Source organism: Puma concolor, chromosome D3 (genome assembly GCF_028749965.1).
Source record: "Puma concolor isolate L17-30 chromosome D3, mPumCon1.1.hap2, whole genome shotgun sequence".
Classification (NCBI taxonomy): Eukaryota; Metazoa; Chordata; class Mammalia; order Carnivora; family Felidae; genus Puma; species Puma concolor.
In genome coordinates, this window is record NC_141678.1 from 23471457 (window position 1) to 23493055 (window position 21599).

A 21599-nucleotide genomic window follows, 5' to 3' on the forward strand; every position below is an offset into this window, starting at 1 on the left:
TACCTACAGCATCTGGTTTGGGGTGGTCATGTAATATGTCAGAAGACAGAATGGCAAAGAAAGGAAGAGCTTGGGCTGTGTGGTCAGACAGGCTCAAATTTAAATCCAGCCTTCACCTCTTCCTAGCTCTGGGATTTGGGGCAAAGTCACTTCTCTGAGCCTCAGTTTTCTTGACTGAGAAAACGCAGGCCCAAGAGTGCTCATTTCATCAGGCTGTTGTTAGACTCTGAATATAAAATGTGTAGCCCAGTGCCCAGTCCTTGGAAAGTGCTCAGTAAGCGGTGACCATGGTGGTGCATCAAAGCTGATGACCTGGATTCTAATCTAGGCAAGCCCCCTGTTGTCTCCTGTGGACATCGGCTGAGTCAGTGATTTGTAAGAGCCCTTGTATCTCTAACACCAATCATGTCTTCCCTGCAATTTCAAAACTGAGTAAGTATACATTTCCTAAATGAGGGTCACTGAGGGCAATTTTTAAAAAATAGAACTGTAAAAAATTGACAGCCAGGTAATTCATAGTTTCTCTCTAGAACAAATAGGAAAGCGAATCTCTGCTACCAACTTGGCCTCAGGCAGGCTCCTGCCCCTCTGGCCTCCTCTTAGAATAAGGAGAGGGGCGCCTGGGTGGCGCAGTCGGTTAAGCGTCCGACTTCAGCCAGGTCACGATCTCGCAGTCCGTGAGTTCGAGCCCCGCGTCAGGCTCTGGGCTGATGGCTCAGAGCCTGGAGCCTGTTTCCGATTCTGTGTCTCCCTCTCTCTCTGCCCCTCCCCCGTTCATGCTCTGTCTCTCTCTGTCCCAAAAATAAATAAACGTTGAAAAAAAAATTAAAAAAAAAAAAAAAGAATAAGGAGATGGGGCTAGAAGCTGTTTTGGACCCTGTTGGCATTGACTGGTTATGATCTGCTTATAGTGATGCATAGGGGTCTTTGCCTCCTCTCCTGACCCTCATCTGGTTTATCTTCAACTCCATGGCTTAGGTTCTGATGTCTGATATTTTACCTTGTGTTTTTAGCCCTGTGCAACTTCTTGATATATCATTTTTTTAAGCTTTATTTTGAAGTAATTTAAAATGTACTGAAAAGTTGCAAAGACAGCATAGTGAGTTCCTGAATACCCTCAGGAATTGGCTTCTTTTAATAGTCACCTCTGTGTGATCATGGTATGTTTGTCAAAATGAAGAGATTAATATTGGTATGTTACTCTTAACTAAATGACAGACTGCATTTGAATTCACTGCTTTTTCCACTAATGTTCCAGGATCCAATGCAGGCTGCCACACAACATTAAGTCATCGTGTCTCCTCAGTCTCCTCTAGTCTGATGGCTTCTCAGGCCTTTGATTTATCAGTTTTAAGCAGTTTCTCCAGACTGGCATGAGAGATAAGTGTTTTTGATCAATTACACACTCCAGTTTCCCTTTCCCCATCTTTCCCTTATGTTTATCTTACCTTTGGGTGTAATCCACATTCATTGCTTTTGTTATCTTTATGCGAATATTGTTACCTGTTGGATTCACTATGCATATTACACTTCCTCTTATACATAATTTTTTGCCTTATAGTTATTTTATTATTTGTTTTATTTTCCTTGAATTGACTAAATCTTCCCACACTCTCCAATAGTTCAGTAATAGACTTCCAATTTTATACATGATGGATCATGTCAAGCAATTTATCAGTTTAATTTTTTTCTTGGAAATCCCCCCCCGCCCCCCGCCCCAGACTCATTCCAATCTGGATACGGGCTGCACAGCCATTGTCCTTCAGTTCATCCTCATTTGTCCAGGACTTTCCTAGTTTGAAACACTGAAAGCCCTATATCCTGGGAAACTTCTCCATGCCAGACAAATTAGGACAGTTGTCACCCTACATAGCAGTCCTCTGATGACCAAAATTAAGCCAATGATACACCACAGAAACTTGTTCAGGATTCTGTGGCAGCTTACTACAGAAAACACACAGACTCTGGAGTTCTAGGTTTAAATCCTGGCTTTACCACTTACTAGCCGTATGACTGGGCAACTCACCTCACCAGTTTTCTCAGCATTATACAATAGGCAACAGAAGAGCTACCTTGAAAAACTCCCATGTGGATGGGAAAATGCGAAATATGATTACTTCAACAAATGGTAGTTATCATTATAAGCAATTTGGGGAACGCAACTAATTGTGACTTTTTTCAGAAAAGACACATGGGGATTTCCTAGGTCCTGGATCCCCCTCGATATTTAGGTAGTGTAGCTATATGCCAGGGCCTGTGGAGGTCTGATTTCCCTAGGACAGAACTGTTCAGAAAATTAATACTCAGGTTTCACAGAGTCCTTGGTTGTGTTTGATAACTTGAAGGGCCAATCAAAACTGTTTCTAAAATGACATTTAAAGACCCCTTTGTTTAAATGTGACCACCCTATACTGTCTTGATACTCTTTGTTTTAAAACTTCAGACCTATGGGGCTCCTGGCTGCTCAGTTGGTGCAACTTTTGATCTCGGGGTTGTGAGTCCGAGCCCCATGTTGGGTGTGGAGATCACTTAAAAATAAAATCTTTGGGGCATCTGGGTGGCTCAGTCAGTTGAACGTTTGACTTTGGCTCAGGTCATGATCTCAGTTTGTGGGTTCGAGCCCTGCATCAGGCTCTGTGCTGACCACTTGCTCAGAGCCTGGAGCCTGCTTCAGATTCTGTGTCTCCTTCTCTCTCTGCCCCTCCCCCGCTCACACTTTGTCTCACTCTGTTTCTCAAAAATAAATAAATGTATAAAAAGCATTTTTAATAATAAAAAATAACATCTTTTAAAAAATACATAAATTAAAAAAATAAAAATTGAGACCTGTAACAGATGAAAGTGGTTGCCAAAAGTGAGATGTGGGCCTTGGGCTGAGGAGTGGACTTTGGGCACAACTTTGAGGAGTTACTTGCTCATTCCCTGAGAGATCATCATTTGTGTTCTAGCACAGTGACCAGCCCCCTTCAGTCACTACATTATTCAGAACTCTTCTGGTTGCATATGACAGAATCCTAAAGTATCTTAAATGAATTTTGGCAAAACTTTATTGGCTCAAAGAATGGCCAACAAGCCTTGGAAAGGAACAACAGAATCAAGGACTTGAAATCTATAATGACTCTCTAGGTATTTTGTCTCTATCCATCTATCTCTGTCCATCTATCTCTCCCTTTCTCACAGACTAACTTTTCCTCAAGGCTGGAAGAATGGTAGCCCATAGCTACTGATTCCCATATCTTCCCACCTTCCACAATGAGAAAACTGCCAGCCAATCTGGTCTCAAGTTTGAAATCCCAGGAAAGGTATCTCATTGGCTCACCTGGAGTCACGTGGTCATTCTTGGGCCAATCACCAGTGACCAGTGGCATAGAGCAATTAGAAAACATGGTGGCTCTGAGAACCACCTGGTTGGGGCAGAGAAAGAAGCAATTCCCAGGAGAAGTGCTAAAAACAAACACAAGGAGTCATGACAGTGCTAAAGTTGGAAACCACACAGGGATTTTACAGTAAAGACCTCACATCAGTCCACCAGAGCAACACAACTTTCAAAATCGTGTCTGGAGAAGTATGCTGGAGTTCAATTAAGGGACTACTGACAGATTGTTCCCAATGGTGGTGACTGTAGTCTTTACTACAGGTGAATTGGCAACATATGGCCCCTCATTCAGAAGACTCATTCCTCCTTACAAAAGAGGACATAGAGCTCTATAAATAGACTTTAATATTCAAAGGACCTCACCTATTCTCAGGTGTCAGGGTGCATCAGAATCAAGTGGGAGTTGGTAAAGCATGTACTTTCCCAGGCTTACCCCTCAAATTTTGATTCAATGGTCTACAATGGAAACAAGGAATCTACTTTTTCTTTTTTTAATTTTAGAGACAGTGTGCCTGTGAGTAGGGTGAGAGTGTCAGAGGGAGAGAGAATCTTCTCTCCCTCAGAGGGAGAGCCTGACATGGGGCTTCATCCCATGACCCTGGATCATTACCTGAGCCAAAATCAAAAGGCGGATGCTCAACCGAGACATCCAGAATCTTCATTTTTATATGGCTCCCAGATGATGCTGATATAGGTGATCCATGGACCACCCTGTGAAACCATACACCAGACCACTTATCTACAAGATCCTAAAAATAAAGCACATTGCCTGGCACATGACTTATGCCAGGAAATAGCCCAAGGAAGGCCACATTAACTGGTCCCATACCTGCATGAGACCTCTGATGCTTACTCAGTCCTCTGCTGTCTTGAGTGTGACATCTAGACTTCCCCTGGCCCTGTCCCCCAACCTGCCTGGGGAAAGAGAATAAATAACAACAGAAACATTTTCATTTTATAAGCACTTGGTTTTATTGCACAGAAGCAATTGAAAGTGAACTCCAGTGGAAAAGTGCGCCCTGGCATGATTCAGTGGCCAGTGCATAGCCCCACCTGCTCCAGCTCTTCCAGGATAGAGAGCTCTGGGCAAGGGCTCGGCCACTCCTTTGGAAAACAGAAGGCATTCAGGAATAAGTTAAGACATCTCAAGCATTATGTGTTTCTAACTGCTCATTCATTATTGCGGTCATCTGTCAGTTGCACATACAGGAAATAAATGCACTTATTTGGAAAGGAGGGGATCAGTTTGTATACTCAAGTGTTTACATGTGGCATTCGGCATATATCACATTCGGCTACATAAGCTATCATATAACATAATTGTCCATCGCCTGGGGAGGGTTTGGGGTGTGGAGTTGGGGGGTCGGGAATACCCTCTCTTGCTAACATATTGCTAATAGAAATTTCTGTTTGGTGAAGGAGGGCCCCATCGTCTAAGTAGAGTTTCTTATATAAAGAAAAGGGAGAAAAACATGAAAATTTGTTATGTCAACTCTTGAGCTCCCGGGCCCTCCTGAGTTTCTTTGGCTGTTCTGGATAGTCCTTTCTCCCTGCCTTACTTCTCCCCCTTGGAGGCCTTGTCTTCTGTGGCCTTCTCTGGAGGCCTGCTGTCTTTCTGGTCTGTGCTAGAGGATTTCTCAGCCTTTTCCGTTTTGGCTTTGCCAGGTGTGGGGGCCTCCTTGCCAGGCTCCTCTTTGGGTTTCTCTTCAGGCTTCTTGGCCTCTGTGGTCTTCTCCTTGGCATCTTTTTTCTCAGGTGCTGCTGGTGTCTCTTCCTTCTTTGGCTTTTCTGGCTCCTTCTCTGCTGCTTTGCTGGGTTCTTTGGCCTTGGCATCATCTGGCTCCTTCTTGGCCACCTCAGCCTTCTCTTTGGGCTTGGCCTCCTCCTTCACCTTGGCAGGAGCCTCCTTCTCTGGGGTCACTGCTTTTTTCTTATCTTCAGCCTCTTTCTTGGCTTCAACCTTGGATTCTTTGGGCTTCTCCACAGCAGGTTCCTTCTTTTCCTGGACCTCAGGCTTTGGAGTCTCCTTCTTGGGCACCTCATCTTTCTTGCTGTCCTTCTTCTCCTCAGGTTTTGGTGTGGCTGGAGCTTTCTCTTCCTCGACCTTCTTTGGGGGCTCTTTGACTTTCACTTCCTGGGGTTTCTCTTCCTCCTTCACGGGGGACTTTGCCTCTTCCTTCTTTGTGACCTCTTTCTCAGAAGCCTTGGTCTCCTCCTTCACAGGAGATTTCACCTTCTCTGGGGACTTGACCTCCTCCTTGACAGGGCTTTTTGCCTTTTCAGGAGATTTGATGTCTGCAGGGGACCTTTCTTCCTCCTTTGCTGGGGTCTTGGCTTCTGGGGACTTCACATCAAAAGTCTTAGCCTTCTCAGGGGACTTGGCCTTCTCAGGGGATTTGGCCTCTTCCTTCACAGGGGACTTGGCCTTCTCAGGGGATTTGGCCTCTTCCTTCACTGGGGACTTGGCCTTCTCAGGGGATTTGGCCTCTTCCTTCACAGGGGACTTGGCCTTCTCTGGGGACTTGGCCTTCTCAGGGGACTTGGCCTCTTCCTTCACAGGGGACTTGGCCTTCTCAGGGGACTTGGCCTCTTCCTTCACAGGGGACTTGGCCTTCTCAGGGGATTTGGCCTCTTCCTTCACAGGGGACTTGGCCTTCTCTGGGGACTTGGCCTTCTCAGGGGATTTGGCCTCTTCCTTCACAGGGGACTTGGCCTTCTCTGGGGACTTGGCCTCTTCCTTCACAGGGGACTTGGCCTTCTCTGGGGACTTGGCCTTCTCAGGGGACTTGGCCTCTTCCTTCACAGGGGACTTGGCCTTCTCTGGGGACTTGGCTTCTTCCTTCACAGGGGACTTGGCCTTCTCAGGGGATTTGGCCTCTTCCTTCACTGGAGACTTGGCCTTCTCTGGGGACTTGGCTTCTTCCTTCACAGGGGACTTGGCCTTCTCTGGGGACTTGGCCTCTTCCTTCACAGGAGACTTGGCCTTCTCAGGAGACTTGGCCTCTTCCTTCACAGGGGACTTGGCCTTCTCTGGGGACTTGGCCTCTTCCTTCACAGGGGACTTGGCCTTCTCTGGGGACTTGGCCTCCACTGGGGACTTTGCTTCTTCCTTCACAGGGGACTTGGTCTTCTCTGGAGACTTCACCTCAGTTGGTGATTTTGCTTCTTCTTTCACAGGGGATTTAGCTTTCTCAGGGGACTTCACCTCAGCTGGAGACTTGGCCTCTTCCTTCACAGGGGACTTGGCCTCAGCTGGTGATTTTGCTTCTTCTTTCATGGGTGACTTAGCCTTTTCTGGTGACTTAGCCTCTTCCTTCACTGGGGACTTGGCCTCGGCTGGGGACTTAGCTTCTTCCTTCACCGGGGACTTGGCTCCAACTGGTGACTTGGCCTCCTCCTTCTCTGGAGATGCAGCCTCTTCTGCTGAGGGAGATTTTGTTTCTTCTTCTCCTCCTTCTGCTTCCTCCTCCTCACCCTTCTCCTCTTTGGCCTCTTTCTCTTCTTCTTCAGTCACTTCTTCAGTCACTTGGATCTCCTCTGTCTGTTCCTCCAAAATCACAGTTTCCTTCTCTGACTTTTCTACCACCTTGATCTTCTCTTCACTTTTGACCTTTATGTGAGTGGCTGCAGAGGGAATTTTGGGGAGTGCTTCTGGAAGGGAGAAAGGACTGGGGCCAAAGCCAATCCGACACTCTTCGCCCTCCAGGAGTTTTCTGCAGAATGGATAATGGAACACATTATTATTATTAACTCAGAACAGATCGATGGATTGGGGGTCTTCTTGAGTTACTCTGAAGGCCCATAGAATCCAACGGTATGGACTTTGGTGGAGGAAGGAATGTGAATAGTGGGCACTTTGAGACCAGAAAAAGTCACTTGGCAAATCATCCCAGGAACTACCCAGAATCTGCACCCCAATGGCACTGGGGTTTTATGCAGCTAAGTATGAAACTTATAAAACAACCTCCCCTAACATGCACAAAAACATGGTCCTCAAGAGAGAGCACCTGCATTAACAAAAATTACATTAATTGTCCCTCAACTAAAACATTTAAGAGGAAGATGGGAGCCTGAGCAAACAATTCCACATTTATAAATTTGTGATTAAGAGGTCTCAGAATATACCCATTGAAATGTTAAGGGTCTCTTTTCACCTTATATTCTCATTCTTTGAGTTTTAGGAATAGGGAGGGGGCAGCAGTTTCTACCCTTTCCTACTCAGTAGATATGTGACCTCAGCCAAGCCACTCAAACACTTTAAGCCTCAAGTTTCTTCATTGGCAAAAAGAGGGTCACTAAGAGTCCCTACCTCAGAGGATTGTTTCAGTGAGATAATGAATAAAAAGAACCTGGCAGTACCTGCCTCACAGTAGGTGTAGGGGTTACCCCTAGAGCCCAGTGCTTTGCAAATTTAACAGCATACACATCCCCCAGCGATCTAGTTAAAATGCAGATTCTGATTCAGTAAATCTGGGGTGGGACCTGAGAGTCTGACTTTCTTTTTTTTTTTTTTAATTTTTTTTTTCAACGTTTATTTATTTTTGGGATAGAGAGAGACAGAGCATGAATGGGGGAGGGGCAGAGAGAGAGGGAGACACAGAATCGGAAACCGGCTCCAGGCTCTGAGCCATCAGCCCAGAGCCTGACGCGGGGCTCGAACTCACGGACCGCGAGATCGTGACCTGGCTGAAGTCGGACGCTCAACCGACTGCACCACCCAGGCGCCCCGAGAGTCTGACTTTCTAACATGCTTGTGGAAGATGCCAATTGTGCTGGTTCATGGACCACACTCTGAGCACCAAGATTACAAACTAGACCCAAGAGGTGAGAAGTAAAGGGTCACCAGCCAGCAACTGGGACAGGTCTTCAGGGGGTCAGCCTGCTCTTTAGCAAGAGATTGCTAAATTGGGAGGTCTCATGACCTTCTCCTGGCTACCATTTCCTGAGGGCTTGCTCTGTGACAACCCAGCGGTACTGAGATCCGCTCAGGAACTGGATTAGCACCTCCTCCTGACAACCCAACAAGAGTACTGTTATTATCATCCCCATTTTATTTCCCCGGAAAACCAAAGCTCAGGGAGCTAAAAAACACTAAGAGAATTGTAAAGGCCCCTGACAACTGAAGTATCTCCCTTCCCTCCAAAGCAGACCTCTAGTCAGCTTGATTTGGGGAGGGATGAGGAACATTAATCCTCTAAATCACTGTCAGAATGAAAATAAGCCACTCTCAAGACTTATTTCTCTCAGAAATCAGGATGATGGTTGCCAGGGCCAGAGGAAGTGAGGAAAGGGCAGTGGGGAGTTATTCATTATCAAGCACAGAGTTTCAGTTTGGGAAGATGAAAAAAGTTCTAGAGATAGATGGTGGTGACTGTTGCACAACAATGTAAGTGTACTTAATGCCACTGAAATGTACACTTAAAAATGGTTAAATAGCAAATTTTGTGTTATACACATTTTACCACAATAAAAAAAATTCTTTTTGCTCTCTAAGACAGGCAGGCCATCTTGCTGGGAACTTGAAACTCAGTGCTTCGCCTCTCATAAGAACGCAAGGGCTCCCCACCATCCCAAAGGCCCCTGGCCCACATCACCTGTAAGCAGCGATCTCAATATCCAGAGCCATCTTGACATTGAGCAGGTCCTGGTACTCTCGGAGCTGGGCTGCCATTTCCCACTTGGTGTTCCTCAGCTCGGTGTCCAGCTGCTGGATGGCTTCCTGGGGAGGAGAGGTCACACACACACATGTCACGCACCAGCCAGTGCCTGGCCTTCAGCACCAGAGAAGCTGGGGCAGACTGTGCAAACCCAAAGTAGTTCAATCTAGCCAGTCTCACTGGGGCCATGCTGTCAAAGCTGTGGCAGCCTCATTCATGGACATGGAAACCAGCTGAAGCAAAAATCCTGCCGTGTATATATATGACCTCAACCTGGGGAGTGGTCTCAAATGAAACACACCAGGAATGATGGGTGATGTTTTACAGATCTTTTAAGCTTAGAAAATGCTCAGCAGGAACACAGCCTTGTCTGCTTTGGCTCCCAATGCTCCCAAGTGCCTGCCAGATAGGGCTGAGGAAGCACCCGCAGCTGATGACTGAAGCAACACACAGAAGCAGGTTAAATACCAGTGGAAGCTTCTCCACTAGTATGAAGGCTCACTTAGCCCTGCTTAAAGTGAAACATTATGGCTGATTTTTATTGCCTCCTTTCTGCTTTCTCCGTTCTCTAATTAATCCACAATCACCACAATCACCATACTTGCATAATATGTTCTTTCAAAGTGTTATTTTCTTTTGCCAGTTGTCTTTAATGCAAGGAATCTGCCAAGGCCTTCCCCAGGCTACGCTCACTCCCAGACACTGGTTATTATTTACCAGATGTGCACTGTGACTAAGACCCTGCTGAGCAGGCTCACACACAGCTCATGAAAAGTTTGCCCATCTCTTTAACCTTTGCAGAGCAAAGTGGGCATTTTTTTTTTCTTCATTGCATTCAAGGAATTCAGACTCAGATAAAGCAGGTAACTTTCCTGGGGCCACTCAGCTAGAAAGACACAGTGGTACCCCTCATATGTCTCACTGACTCCAAGGCCCATGGTCTTCACCACCACAACCCTGCCGAGAGAGGGGCAATGACTTGTTCAGGATAACCCAACCAGGTAAGGTAGTCTGGTCTCTGCTCCACCCCTGCCCACCTGGTAGGATGCGATATCGGCCTGATGACGGTCCTCCAGCTCAGAGCGTTGCCTCTCTAATGAGTCCTTGGTGCCTTTGAGCGCCTCTAGCTCTGTGGTCCTGGCCTGTAGCTGGCGCCGATACTCAGTTATCTCCTCCTGTGCTGAGCGCATGGCATCTGTGTTCACCTTGGCTGCCTCTGAGAGTCTGTCCAGCCTCACTGGGGGAGAAGGAGACAGGGAACAGAGTTAGACACACCTGGATTTGGATTCTACTGATCCAAAAGGTGACACAGGTGGGTTGAGGACCTACTGGGTGCCTGGTGCCATCTTGGGTTCTTAATCCACCCTATCCTTTGTGATAGGCAAATTACTAATATCCAAGGCCACTTAGCTAGTAAGCAGCAGAGCTAAGATTCAAATCTAGTGTCTATCTGGTTCCAAAGATTAGATTGTCTCCCCCAATTCAGGATCTGAAAACTCATAAGGCAGAAGAAGCCCCCAGTTCTGGTCCTAATACCCAGTTCAGCTCCCCAGCAAGGGCTGGCGGTGCTAGTGTTTAAATGTGAAACTTGGCATACAGGGCTTAACTGTGAGCATGTGGCTGAACAAGTTAATGAGCCTGTGACCTTTGGAGGCATAAAGGTGCTATGAGCTACTATGTAGCCATAGCCCCTTTCTTGCAGGTTTTTGGCTCTGTAGAACCCAAGGTCACCGCAGAGCCTGGGGCCCATGCGCCATCTCCTCTGTCCCTTCCCCCACCTGGCTGTGCATTCTCTAGCACAGGAGTCCCTGTGCCAAGGACAGCCACACCCTGGTCCCTGTGAGCAATGGGCTGCTGGTTCCCAGATCTCTCAGGATCAGTGGAGGTCTGGAGACTAATCTACATCTCCTGAAAGTGAATATCCTGCATCCCAAAATAGTAACACCCAGGGCCTGAGTCGGGAGGGTGGGCCAGGGAGAAGGGAAGCCAGTTGGATGGGCCAGAAGTCCTGGGATGGTTTGTCTATGTGAAGGCCAAAGCCCAAGAGAGCAGAGAGGTTTGCTCTGGGAGGTGTCTTGCTGCAGAGATGGGGGAGGGGAAGGTTCTGCCACTGCAAAGGAGAGGAAAAGTAACGGGAAAAACCATGCATCTAAGTTCTAGCTTTCCTGGCTTTCCCTGCTAGTGTTGGCAAAGACTTAGAAACCATCAAAGTGGGTGAGGACCCTTACCCATTGTGGATCACAGACCTGTTTGAAAATCGCTGGAGCCTCTGCACCCTCTCCCAAGAAAAATGCAAAAGTTGTATACAGAGTTTCAGGAAGGATCATATAGCTCCCCTGAGTAAGAGGCTCAGCTTGTCAACCGCCTCCCCTTTTAACCCCCAAAGAAATGAAAACCAGAGGAGGCAAGTGTTAGTCAAGGTCACCCTGCAGGTGCTGGGCACAGCTTCAGAGCTGCTGCTGCTGCAATCTAGCTGACTCAGAGCATCATGGAGTTGGGAGGAGGGGGGGACTTAAGAGGCTCCCAGCTTCTCAAGTGGAGAGAGGACATTAAGGGGCCACCTCAGCCTCACACACCCATTCGCTGAGGTGATGATCCCTCACTGGGGAGCAGCCTAATAGGAGTCTGGAGAATGGGGTCCCCTGCAGGGTGCAGGCAAGGGGGATGGGCAGTGTTGGGCAGCGAAGGCATGTTACTTTGAAGGGCAAAGAGTCCTCAGTGCCTGTGACTAGAAGCCGTCACTGCTTTGGAACTGTGTTAGGAACCTGATGGAAAGGGGCCTCAGAGTGGGGTTATCCAATCTTGGGCGGGGGGACAGAGGGGATCCAGAGCTTCAGGACAGCTATAAGGCCCCTGGAGGAGGGCAGCCAAAGGAGAACCCAGAGCTGCAGGGAAGGGAAGGGGGTTATCTCCAGAGACCCAGAGTGAAACTGTCGTTTAACTAAGGGGAATGCACTTTGCAGGGAGAAGCTGAGCAGTACATCCTCCAGCCCTGCCGCCTTCACCCTGGGAGTCCACCCTGCCAGGCCACCAGGGGGCGCCCCCTCCCCCGTACCACCGCGCGCCTACAAACCTCTGAACCACTCCTCCGACTGAAGCGTGCTCTGCACCGCGTGGCCTTCGAGTTGCGCGCGGATTTCGCGCAGCGCCGACGTCACGTCGCACTTAAGGGCGTCGCGCGCCTCGGCCTGCGCCTGCGCCTGCGCGGCGCCGCAGCCCTGGATTTGGCCGAGCAGCTCGCCCACCTCCTCCTGGTGGTGACGCCGCAGGTAGCCGCACTCTTCCTGCAGTGCTTGCGCTTTCTTCTGCAGCTCGACGCGTGCCGCCTCAGCCTCCTGCGCAAAGCGCGCGAGTGCGCGCGCTGCCGCCTCAGCTTCCTCCCGCTGCCGGGCCTCGTCGTCTAGGCGCTGGCGCACGTGCGCGATGTCTTCCAGCAGGTGCTCCTGCTCCAGGCGCAGCTGGCCGCGCGCCGCGCCTAGGCGCAGCACTGCACCGCGCATCTCGCGTACCTCTCGCTCATACAGCTCGCCCATGGCGGAGCGGCCCGCCTGCTGCTGCCGCAGCGCCGCCGCCTCGCCTTCCAGGCTGCGGTTATGTGCTTCGAGCTGCCGCACCTTGTCGATGTAGCCGGCGAAACGGTCGTTCAGCGCCTGCAGCTGCTCCTTCTCGCTGCGGGCTGCCGCTGCTGCCACCACGCAGCCCTCCGGTCCGTTGCTCAACGTATCTAGCGAGTCGGTGCTCGAGGTGGCTCCTGCACCGCGGAAGCGGGCCGGCGAGGCCGATACGGAGCTCACGGATGTCCGCGCCCAGGAGTGGAAGCCGCTGGATGAGCCGGCAGCAGAACGCGCTCCGCCCTTGCGGGCCAGCGCGTAGTGCAGGCTGCCGCCTCCATGTAGCGGCGCGAACGGGGCGCCCAGCAGCGCGTCCGCGCCGCTGAAGCTCATCATGGCCGGAGCAGGTGCGGCCGCCGGTGGAGGGGGAAGCCCGAGGCCGAGACGGGGCGGGCGGCACTGCGGCAGCACTGGGATGCCGGCCTTTTTATAGCAGCCCGGTCGGGTCCAGCCCCTAGGCAGTTGGGGGGGGCGGGGGAGGAGGGCCCCGCCCTCTCTCCCTCCTCCCCCGCGGCCCGGGTCCGGCAGCTCCGCCGCAGTGAGAGGGGCGGGGCAGGGGGACTCTGGATTGAAGGGGAATCAACGCGACGTCAGAGGACCACCCTGAGATCGAGTTAGGGGGTAGAGGACTCCTGGAGTGGAATGGCGGGGACCCCTGGGTGCGAGTCCGAAGACCCTGCTACTGTGTTCGGAAACAGAAAAGGGGCCCGAAATGGGGAGATGACAAGGAGTCCTGGTGGGAATAGGGGCAGGTCGCCTTTGGGATGGAGTGATGGATGACTCTGTAGTCAGTAGGATGAGGGGACCCCTGAATGGGGCGGCACAAAATTTTCCTGAAAGCTAGAGAGGACCTTCAGATAGGGGGTGTAGCGTGTCTGGAGATTGGAGATGGCCCAGAATAAGGGAGGGAGCAAAGTAATCCTAAATGGACTCATGATGGGTGCTACAGAAGGTAGAGAGATAGAAGACTCCTGAATGGAGGTACACTTTTTCCCTAATAGCTTGGGACCCACCAGGAGAGGCCTCAAGAAACTGCAGCCGGCTGCGGAATAGGGGAGGGGGACTTGGAGTTGGGAAGGGGGGCAAGGCTACCCTGAATTGGGGGTATGGGAAACACTTCAGAAGATGGTGAAAGGGGAGCCCAAATGGGAGACACAGTGGTCTCCACAGTATAGGAGGAGGTAGGCTCTGCAGCTGGCCCCAGCAAGGGGGACCCTCAGTGAAAGAGGCAGAGGATGCCATGAATAGGCAGGAGGAACATGGGCTGTGTGAGAGAGAATTCAGGCCAGGGTCTGCACACTGAAGTCAGCTCCACAGTTTGCTGGCCAAATGACCTTGGACAAGCTGTGTCCCCCACCCCTGATTTTCCTGTCTGTACCAAGAGGGGGCCCTGCCCTGGGACAGGCTGCAACTAGAAACCCCCTCCCCCCCCACAGCTTTTGCTTTGTGTGTGTGTGTGGGGGGGGGGTCTCTGGCTGAACTAGGAAAGGGGACCCATATACTGCCCGTGGATATGGCAGCTGCTTTCGCACAACTAGGAAGTCCATCTTCCCTTCACTTCGACTTTGTCATCTCTCCCCCACTCCCACAGCAGAGAAGTGGGTGCCGTGATAGGCATCCCTTTTCGCCCCCAGCTAAGTGGTGGAATGCTTTCAGGGTACCAAAATCCCTTACCCCCATAATCTCCAATAGAGGGGCAGATAGAAAAGGGGTACCTGGAATTTGGGGTGCCCTGCAGCTACTGGTGTTCTATGACTTTTTCTTGTGCTTTCATTCTCATGTGAAATTCCTTGGGAGTGGGGGCAGGCTGCGTCTGTCGCTTCAGCACCGAGGACAGGGTCTGTTCTTTCTAGGGGGAAAAAGGGGTTAATCTCTGCCTTTTCCTTGGTGGGGAGAGGGGAGGGAGGTATGCGTATGTGTTATGCAGATGAAAACCGAGGAGGGGGCAGTGAATCATCTGGCGGGGTCACTCTGGGAGTCAGGGACACAGCCCCTTGATCTTCTGCAAGGGGTTCCAGTCCCATGTTTTCTATGATGTTCTCCCACTTACACACACCTGGGCTGTCCCACTCCTCCTTTGATAGCTGAAAGGACCCCCACAGTCTTTTTCTGGGAGGGAGCTTTAAGCCTCTCCTCCCAGATCTGAGCGTCCCTGAGGCAGTTATCTCAACCCCCACTACACTTCCACTTTACACTGGCTTTCCTTTGGTGGGATCCCCAGGATGGAGACAGATAGATCCCCCCAGAAAAGACCTCTGCCAGTTTGTTTCTCCTTGCCCTCTGCCTCATTCCCAGACCGCTGGTTCTAAGCAGACCCTCAGAGATGAAGAAGTGATGGTGCTGTCCCTTTAACCATGTTTTACTGGAAGGAGAGTGCACCGGGGAGGAGCAAGGAGGGGGAAGGGAGTTTCTAGTTTCGAATGGAGAAGCAGAACATGATGAAGCATTTTTCCCCCCATTTAAAGATCCAGTCATGAGTCTGTTTGCAGGGGGCAGAGGGGCTGGTTTGCAGTCGGTGCTGGGAGGATGGAGGTGAGTGTCTGGTCGAGGCTTCTGAGAATGGCATTTGGGGGGCTTGAGCAGGGCCTCCATGCTCTCAAGTGGCTCCCCATTTACTTGTCATTCTGCTTGGAATTTTGCCAGAAGAGCCAGACTCCTTTGAATCTTTTCAGTCATCTGCATAATGCAGATATATCCTCTGCATGTGTAGGATGTGCAGCTGACAGCAATGAAGAGTGGTGAGAGGGGCTGGGTAAAAGAGGGGAGGGGGCCAAGATGGATTCTATCAAGGTCAGGGGGTCACAACCATGGGATCACAGCTGCCTGTGGATTCCAAGCAAGAAATCCCAAGCATGATTTGTGTGGTTGGAAAAATAACATGAGAGTGGGAACCCTGAGTTCATTATTCCAAAGGGCCCATTTGACTCACATCTAGGAAGCCATTTCTGGCCTCCTTTACCCCTGCATTTAGTTAATTATCCTCTCTGAGTCTTTAGTGCTAATCTACCACACTGCACTTAACCACTCTATGTTGTCATTGGTTGAATGAATGAATGAATGAATAAATGAATTCCATCAGTTCTCCAGACAAACTTGTGGTCTAAAAGGAACTAAAATGGTTCTGTCCTAAGTCCTTGGGCTTCACATCTCTTTCACCTTCCTCCCCTCAATTTTTACCATTTGGAAATGAGAACAACATAATCATCCATCCATCCATCCATCCATCCATCCATTATATGTTTACTGAGTACCTACTGTGTGATAGGCACACACAAAACATGGAGGTTACAGAATCCCATAAACCTCTAAAATTGTCTCCCTGCGACAAGAATCCTCAAGTCCTTCCCAAATCCTAGTCCAGCATTTCCTAAGGCACCTTCTTGAGGATGATAAGTGTTCCTCCAAAAGGAGAGGAAAAGAGGAGTTTCATGGCTAAATGAGTTAAATAGGGCTCCTGGAGCCTGGACTGGCAATGAACACTGAAAATCTCCTGAGGTAGGTGGAGTGTGCTGAGTTGCCCAAGCCTGTTTGACCATAGGTCCTTCTTGACCCCAAGTGTCTCCCATGGTAGCCCACACTGAAGGACCCACTCAGAACACCCCTGTGTTCTTCCTGGGCTGCCGTCTGGGCTCCTTTGGGTCTTGTCTGTTTTTCTCAGACAAAATCACGAAAAATAAAAGAAGGACATTCACTTAAAAGGACATAATGAAACATGAAAAATGAATAACAATTTTTTAAGTAAGCTCTACACCCAATGTGGGGCTTGAACTCACAACCCCTAGGTCAAGAATCACACATTATCCTGACTGAACCAGCTAGGTGCCACTGAGAAACAAAATTTTAAAAGACTATTGCAAAATACAAAAATATTTGAATGCATTTTAAATGTGTGTACATTCATGGCAATACTGCAAATGACTTTATTTTGTGGATTGTACCTAAGCACTTACCTCAAAGTCATTTGTTCATAGTATTACACATTTTTTGCTTGCTGATTCATCTCATTTAGCATCACAGTTTTTCCTTCATTAAGAGAGGTATCCATTTCCAAATACTAGGATGCATATTTGTAACTGAGTTTTGTATTGCATTGTGAAAGCCTTCTACTCTGTTGTTTGTTCTTGGCATATTGCCACATGACCATTGATAGGCATCCCAAAGTTCTATGGGAAATGTGAGTTCAAGACTGCACCACTGGGGGCGCCTGGGTGGCCCAGTCGGTTAAGCGTCCGACTTTGGCTCAGGTCATGATCTCACAGTTTGTGAGTTCGAGCCCCGCATCGGACTCTGTGCTGACAGCTTGGAGCCTGGAGCCTGCTTCAAATTCTATGTCTCCCTCTCTGTCTGCTCCTCCCCCCGCTCATGCTCTGTCTCTCCCTCCTTCAAAAATAAATTTAAAAAAAAACATTAAAAAATTTTAAAAAGGCTGCACCACTGTATAGACCATTATAATGGCTGCAGTTTATATTATATACAAACGGGAGCACTATGTCAATGGAGAAATGAAACCAAACTGTCAGCTAGTTGATGAAATCAACAAACTATCAAACCAAACTGCCAGCCAGTTATTATTATTTTTTTTTATCTTTTAAGGAAAAATTGTTTAATGGCCAGTTAGTTATGTGGTGAAAATGCTTGTAGCAAAGATGCTTGGGGCAAAACTATCCAGAACCCCTGTGGACCGTAAGATTAGTGCTCTTCAGGAACAGGGCTTCAATGTGAAGGATAAAGCAGCGCAGTTCTCCATGAACATCAACCAAACATTACTGTCACTCACTTCATTCATTCAGCATCTATGGGGTTAGACCCTGTGTTGAGCACTGGAGACTAAAGAATGAGACCTCAGTAAGGGGGAATCCTCCCCTCCCCCGCCATGTATATAGCAAAGAGAACTCAGCCACCACTTTCTCCTTGGTACCTCCTCAACCCTTGTTCACTAGGCAAGGATCATTGTTGCTATTTTATAGATGAGTAAAGTGAGGAAGTCAGTTGCCTGAGTTAACCCACTGATAAAGCAGAAGTGAGCCCAGTGTCTCAAATCATCCAGAACTAAACTGGTGCTGGACACACAGGGTGGAAACTCACTTCTCTGGCACAGTAGGGACCCAGATGGCCTGAGGTTGAAGGAATGAGTATCACCCAGAGAGGGGACAGGCCAGGGTTGGAGTCTGGCCTCTGATGGGTCATTCAATTGAAAGTCCCTGTGACCTGTGACCCAATGTCAGCACATCCTTTATATAAGGGCTCACTCCCAACTTTGGCATCCTGTACCACTGTGTCACCTCTCTGGAGAGCAGCATGTGACCATTGTTTAGGGGTGCATTTGCCAAACTGTTCATTCTCTTCCTGCTTTATTTTTCTCCATAAAATATGTCCCTTTTCCCACATTAAATATTGTATGAAAATTGTAACTGATTTAGCACTTTGTTAAAAGCGAAATGACAAATCACATACATAGAACATTCTGTGTGTGTGTGTGTGTGTGAATGTGGGTGTGTGTGTGGGGGGGTGTTGGCATCGGATGTAAAATCCATCACCAGCTATTACTTAATTAGGGTTGCGTTTTATTAAATGACCTTTGTTTGAAAACAATAATTTATAACAATTTATAACAACAAAAAAAAAGTGACATAACATGGATAGTTCTACTCTCTTATCTTGTTTTCTTCCATGGGTTGTAAGCTTCATAAGGGCCCAGATTTTTGTCGGTTTTATTTACTGCTGCCTTCCTTGGCACTTGGAACAATAGCTGGCATATGGTAGGTGCTTAACAAGTAGTTGTCCAATGGCTGAGCAGTTCTGTCTGACAGGCTAGTAAGAGCCTATACATTTCAGCACCAGGCATCTGGACAGCTCCCAGGCTGCCGGGCTCTTCAGGCCCCAGTAAGGAGGAGGGAAGGGGAAAGGTGGGCTTGAAAACATGCCCTGTACACCGCCCTCACTCTCCCCACCCGCCATCGCCCCCACCCTCAAGCTTGGAGCCTCGTGAGCCCAGCTGTGTGCTCAGTTTTGCTGGGGCTACAGCCTTGTCTATTCCGCTGCAGTCTCCCTCAGTATTCCTTTTTGACTTCAGCAATTATTTGCACGTATCTATGAAGATCGCTTCTCAGGTTTTTGACTAAGATCAAGTATATAGACTTATTTTAAAAACTAAGCATTTCTCTTTCTCCTTGTCTCTCATCCCCTTCATCGTGCCCCCACATTCTCCTCTTTCCCTGTCCTTTATCCACTTTTCCCCTTTCCTTTTCCCTGTTATCACATCCCTCTTCCTTTCCCCCAATTTCTCTGTCCTATTTATCTCTGCCCTCTTCCTCCCCCATCCTTAGAGATGTCCCATTTTTTGCAGGGCTTGATTTATAGTAAAGGGAGGCAGCCTCCCTTCCCCTACTCCTTTTATGAAGGAAACAAAAAACGGAACTACGTGCAGTTTTGCCATAAGCCTCCTCCTCCTAGTGTCCACCCACAGGTTAACCACCAGGGAACCTGCCTGCAGCTGATGAAAGCCTGCAGCAGGCCTGCCTGCCCACTTGTCTGCACCCTGGGGTGGCACCAAGTGGGAAGCAGAATTCTGCTGCAAAGGTCATGGGCTGGTGGGTGGATTACTGATCTGCCCCACGTCCCCTGCTCCAGTTCCCTTTGTGGGTAATCATAGATGAATGATTTGGGGCTGTGGTTCCTAGACTAGGAGTGAGGTGACTCATTGGGCTTTCTAAGGGACCAGTTCTAGCAGCTGGGTGAGGTTTGCTGTGTTACACATGCTGTCATATTCTTGTAACGTAGAGCAAGAGGCTAAGCAACAATAGGAATGAAGGCTCTTAGCTAAAGAGGGGAGGAGGTGCGTCTGAGTTTACCTCTGGCCTTGCTCATCCCTGTAACCCTATGATGTAGATAGATACTGTTACTATCTCCACTTCATGGTCTGGGAATTGGAGGCCCAGAGAGGTTGGGTGACTTGCCCCAGGATATACAGCTAGAAAGTGGTGGAGCTGGGATTTGAACTCAAGTCTAACGGATTCAATTGCAGCAGGTATAATGAACTACAGGATTGTGCTACCACCTCTCACGTCCATGGGAAGGCCCAACTAGGTTCCCATAGGACCACTGTTGTAGAAATGGACCCAACACTCCCAGTTCCATCACAGCTGGCTGGGGCTTTGCTCTGGGCACTCCTTCTGTAACCTTGGGGGAAGCAAGGGGCATTGAGAACTGGCACTGTCTCTGGGGGAGGAGGCTTTCCAGAGAGTATAGTCAGGAAGTTAAGATGACAGCCAACTCAGCTTTCTGGATGACCTGACCAGAGGAGAGACTGATAAATAGAAAGTGGTCATGGAACCATAATTGATGTTCACAGTGTAGATCTGGAGTCATCAAGAAAACAATTTTGGCAGCCTCCATGTGGTGAGCACCTGCCTGCTGTGTGCTAGCCGCCTACATATGTGGTGTCTGCAACAACTTCGCTAGATCTGCAGGGTATCCTCTAATACAAAGTAGAAGATCTAGGTCAGAGAAAGTAAGTGACCTGCCAAGGTCACAGAGCAAAGTAGTTGAGGGGCTGTGGCTTACACCTAAGCCTCCTGTACTTTCCAGTTTCCACAATGGGTCTCAGAAAAAAAAAAAAAGGTTTCAGTGATGTTTCATCTCTTTATTCCAGAAGAGAAGGCAGCACATAGTAAATTTTAGAAAGATTATATGCCAATGAGTTTAAATTGAGGCTCTGGGGACTTGAGGGGAGAACTACCAGTTGATAAAAGGTCATTCCTTATGGTCAGTGTTAGCAGGTAAATGAGGCATTACTGGGCTTTAAAAAGGCCCCTGCAAGTGGGCACAGCTCCGGGCTTGGTGGACATGAAGCTTGCTTTACTTGGGGGCAGCCGCCTCCTGGCCTGTCCCTCTGCAGTCAGACTGCGTGAAGACACAGGGGGCCACCCAAAAGCACCAAATGCCAGCATGGAGGAGACATGCCAGGAAAGTTTCTGAAACCTCTTCCTCTGCCCTGAGCCAGGCGCCTAGGGAGGACCTGGACTGGGGACTCAGTTACACATAAAAAGCTCTGCTGGGTGCCTGACTGCTTCCTGGCTTCTGGGGAGATTAGTGGTGGAGGAAGGAGGAGACAGAGCTGAACTTGAGGTCTTTGCTCTTAGGGGGGATTAGTGGAGATAATGTGCTTTTTATTAAAATTTTAAAACTAGTTCTGCCCCAGTGCTGGTCACCAATGCATATTCCCAGGCCCACCCTTATCTTCTTGAGTCAGAATCTTTGCTGAAGGTCCTGGGGATGTGCCTTCTATGCCAGTGTCCCTAGAGCAGAACTGCCTCTGGATCTGTTCTCAACCAACCTACCAAGTTCACTGATTCAGCTCCTGCTCTTGCCTTTTACATACATTCTCTCATTATGGTGTCACATCCACTCTAAGAAGCTTTGATAACAAAAGTGAGGTCTGGAGAGGCTAATCCACTTGCCAGGCACAAAACTTCACAGTCTGGCTCTAGATAGCCACCCTGTCCTATCTTCCTGTCTGTTCACAACTAGATCTTTCCCAGGAATGCCTTCTTGCTTCATCACTCCACTCTAAGCCTTCCTCCATCTCCATGTGCCTTATGCCCTACTCATTACCTAAGTGTATGTCCTGGGTCCTAGATGATGACGTGTGCTAGAGTCCCTGGCACCTGTGTCTTCTGGCCTGTGGATGCAGGGAGTGGTCCTTGCACCTGGGGCTCAGGATGTGTGCAGTGGGTGAAGCAGCTGTGGGGACATAAGTACTTGAGGCAGAGATGGAAGGATACAAGCATGTTCCCTCGTGGTGTCTTTGGAGGGGGCAGGACTGGATGGAATGGACAGAGAGAACTGGTATGCCCTCCCCTGCCCACATCCCTCTCTGTCCAAATCTCTTCTGCCTTCCAGGGCTGCCTCCATGGAATTCTGGATTCTGCCACATTCTCTTTCACCATGAGCTTC

General features: G+C 49.0%; 1 protein-coding gene across 1 annotated transcript; it reads right to left on the reverse strand.

The window, feature by feature from the left end:
• Positions 1-4323: 4323 nt before the first annotated feature.
• NEFH (neurofilament heavy chain) lies at positions 4324-13040 on the reverse strand. The gene is made up of 4 exons (XM_086682133.1): positions 12107-13040; positions 10071-10270; positions 8971-9095; positions 4324-7089 (listed from the first exon to the last, which is right to left on the reverse strand). The coding sequence occupies exons 1-4, from the start codon at positions 12978-12980 to the stop codon at positions 4932-4934; spliced, it is 3357 nt and encodes a 1118-aa protein (XP_086538259.1). The 5' UTR covers positions 12981-13040; the 3' UTR covers positions 4324-4931.
• Positions 13041-21599: the final 8559 nt, after the last annotated feature.

Bases quoted from the DNA above. Each gene is read 5' to 3' on its own strand.
- NEFH (XM_086682133.1), bottom strand. From the start codon at position 12,980: ATGATGAGCTTCAGCGGCGCGGACGCGCTGCTGGGCGCCCCGTTCGCG. The intron at 10,271-12,106 runs GTTTGTAGGCGC...CTTCTCCCCCAG, and splicing joins GTCGGAGGAGTGGTTCAGAG to TGAGGCTGGACAGACTCTCA. The intron at 7,090-8,970 runs GTGATGTGGGCC...TCCATTCTGCAG, and splicing joins ATTGAGATCGCTGCTTACAG to AAAACTCCTGGAGGGCGAAG.